This window comes from Oncorhynchus kisutch, linkage group LG18 (genome assembly GCF_002021735.2).
Source record: "Oncorhynchus kisutch isolate 150728-3 linkage group LG18, Okis_V2, whole genome shotgun sequence".
Taxonomy (NCBI): Eukaryota; Metazoa; Chordata; class Actinopteri; order Salmoniformes; family Salmonidae; genus Oncorhynchus; species Oncorhynchus kisutch.
The window spans coordinates 28,458,857-28,460,987 of record NC_034191.2 but is presented as its reverse complement, the minus strand read 5'-3'; the positions used below and the strand labels follow the sequence as shown (position 1 = coordinate 28,460,987).

Genomic DNA, 2,131 nt, shown 5'->3' with positions numbered 1-2,131 from the left:
ATTGCCAACACCCTCACTATGCCAGATGAGACATTACACCTATGAGATATGACTGGGAAATGGGATCGATAACAGCAATTGCAAATCTGGGAAGATGTGTCCAAATAGATTGTGCTAGTCTCACTTGTACCTTTGGCAAGATACAGGCATTACAAACTGCTGTAGTAGTTCAAGGTCTGGAGAAACTCAGCACATTCAAACAGTAGCACAGGAGTCACAAAACAAAACAGCTCTGGGGTAAAGCAGATGCACGACTACATTCTCTAGCTTTCCTTTATTATACAATCAAAGGCCACTGTTAAAGCATTTACAACTTAAGTATAACAAAATGTAGAACAGCATTAACAAAAATCTCTTCAGTTGCATTTTATGGCAACTAGTGAAAGTAGTATTTGTACTGTAACATATACACATTAAATATGGTACATCTTAGTCCATGCAGTTGCGCACAGCCAGTTGTGTATCATGGTATGTTTTCATTTTAATATTTGAAGTGTGTGGGAAGTTGTGACATCAGCCACCAGTGCATTACAGTCCAGGTTGGGAGGAGAGGCACTCCAGGCCTCACAGAACTCAGCCAGACTTGAAGAGGAGGATGGCCACCTGCCCCAAATAGAAGTAGATGAAATGCTTTGTCTCATGAGTGACGTAGCTGCCGAAGTTCCTCCCAACAATGCAATGCCATGTTGGGTTATACTTCTTGTCAAATTCCTATAGGGATTTATAAAAAAACAAAAACAGGGCTTAAGTAATCCATGACTACATGAGGAAGAAAATGACCTCATGCAGCCCATGTCATATTTTAAACAGCTTTCACCATGGAAGACAATTGGAATACACAGGCCAAAGGCAGCAGGCCTGACTGGGTTGATTCTACAGTATGCACATCTCACCTTCTTTATGTAGGCCGCAATGTCCTTCTCTATATTGTACTTCTCCATGGCCTGGGTAGCACAGTCCACTGCATCCTGCTGCATGTCCTCTGACATGTCAGCATTCTTGATTACTGCCTTCCTGTCAGTCATGATGCCTGCAAACAAGAACAAAACGTCACAACTAACGTTGTCACTATAGATACAAAATCTAGTGAAGTGATGAAGCCTGAATTCACAGGCAACTCCGGGGCGGCCAGTAGCCTAATGGTCAGAGCGTTGGGCCAGTAACCAAAAGGTTGCTGGATTGAGTCCGAGCTGACAAGGTAAAGATGTAATTCTGCCCCTGAACAAGGCAGTTAACCCACCGTTCCTAGACAGTCATTGTAAATAAGAACGTTCTTAACTGACTTGCCTAGTTAAATAAATAAAAAAAATTGATCGCTTGCCCTTTGATCTTCACGGTTAACTAACAGTCTTGTTTACTGTGAAAACCAAACGACAAGCCAATTAAGTGCTGATACAATGTGGCAAACAACTCGGTTCTATCAATGTATACGAATGTACTGGGCTACTTTGTATTTCGACACAATATTACGTTGTGACAACGACCCTGTGTAGGTTAGGTACAATAAGAATAGGCTACGGAGAAACTCGATACAGGTCGAATTAAATTACAAGGCAAAAATCACATGGCGACATTACATTAATACAATTTGGAATTGGTCCCCTGGATGATGCACAGTTCTAGTCTAGTGCAAACATCAATGTACATTAGTTAGTCGTTAAATTTCTACACAAATCCTTTAGATTATGGACGATTGAACAGGTCTGAGGGAGATCCGATTCGTGCCAATACCCTGCAGGTGGTAGCGACTGCGCATTAGTTCATAGACTCATTTTTACGATTTAAATCAAAATAGTAAAAGTACACTACCTTGTATGAGAAACTTCGATTCAATAAAAAAATAACCTGAATCACCACCATCAATGCGAGTCAAGTGTGAGTGCGTGTAGGCTACTAAATAAACGTTGTCACTCACCTTGTGTGGGAGATGAAGCTACTTTCCACTTCGCGATCAGGTAACTCACCTTGATGGATATAAAGCTTTGTTTACTTGCTAGAGCGTGCTGCGACAAATTATTTTATAAGCTTTACTCAAAGCAAATGTGGGAAACTGCCCTGCAAAATACCTCCCCCGCCCTAACACGCTGCCCTACGCCACTTACACTGCGATTGGCTGCGCTGCCACCTCTTC

At 41.9% G+C, this 2,131-nt stretch overlaps 1 protein-coding gene across 1 annotated transcript; it reads right to left on the bottom strand.

Annotated features, from left to right (window-relative positions):
* Nucleotides 1-233: 233 nt before the first annotated feature.
* On the bottom strand, nucleotides 234-2,131 carry dynll2a (dynein, light chain, LC8-type 2a). The gene is made up of 3 exons (XM_020508061.2): nucleotides 1,916-2,131; nucleotides 894-1,030; nucleotides 234-711 (listed from the first exon to the last, which is right to left on the bottom strand). The coding sequence occupies exons 2-3, from the start codon at nucleotides 1,023-1,025 to the stop codon at nucleotides 574-576; spliced, it is 270 nt and encodes an 89-aa protein (XP_020363650.1). The 5' UTR covers nucleotides 1,026-1,030; nucleotides 1,916-2,131; the 3' UTR covers nucleotides 234-573.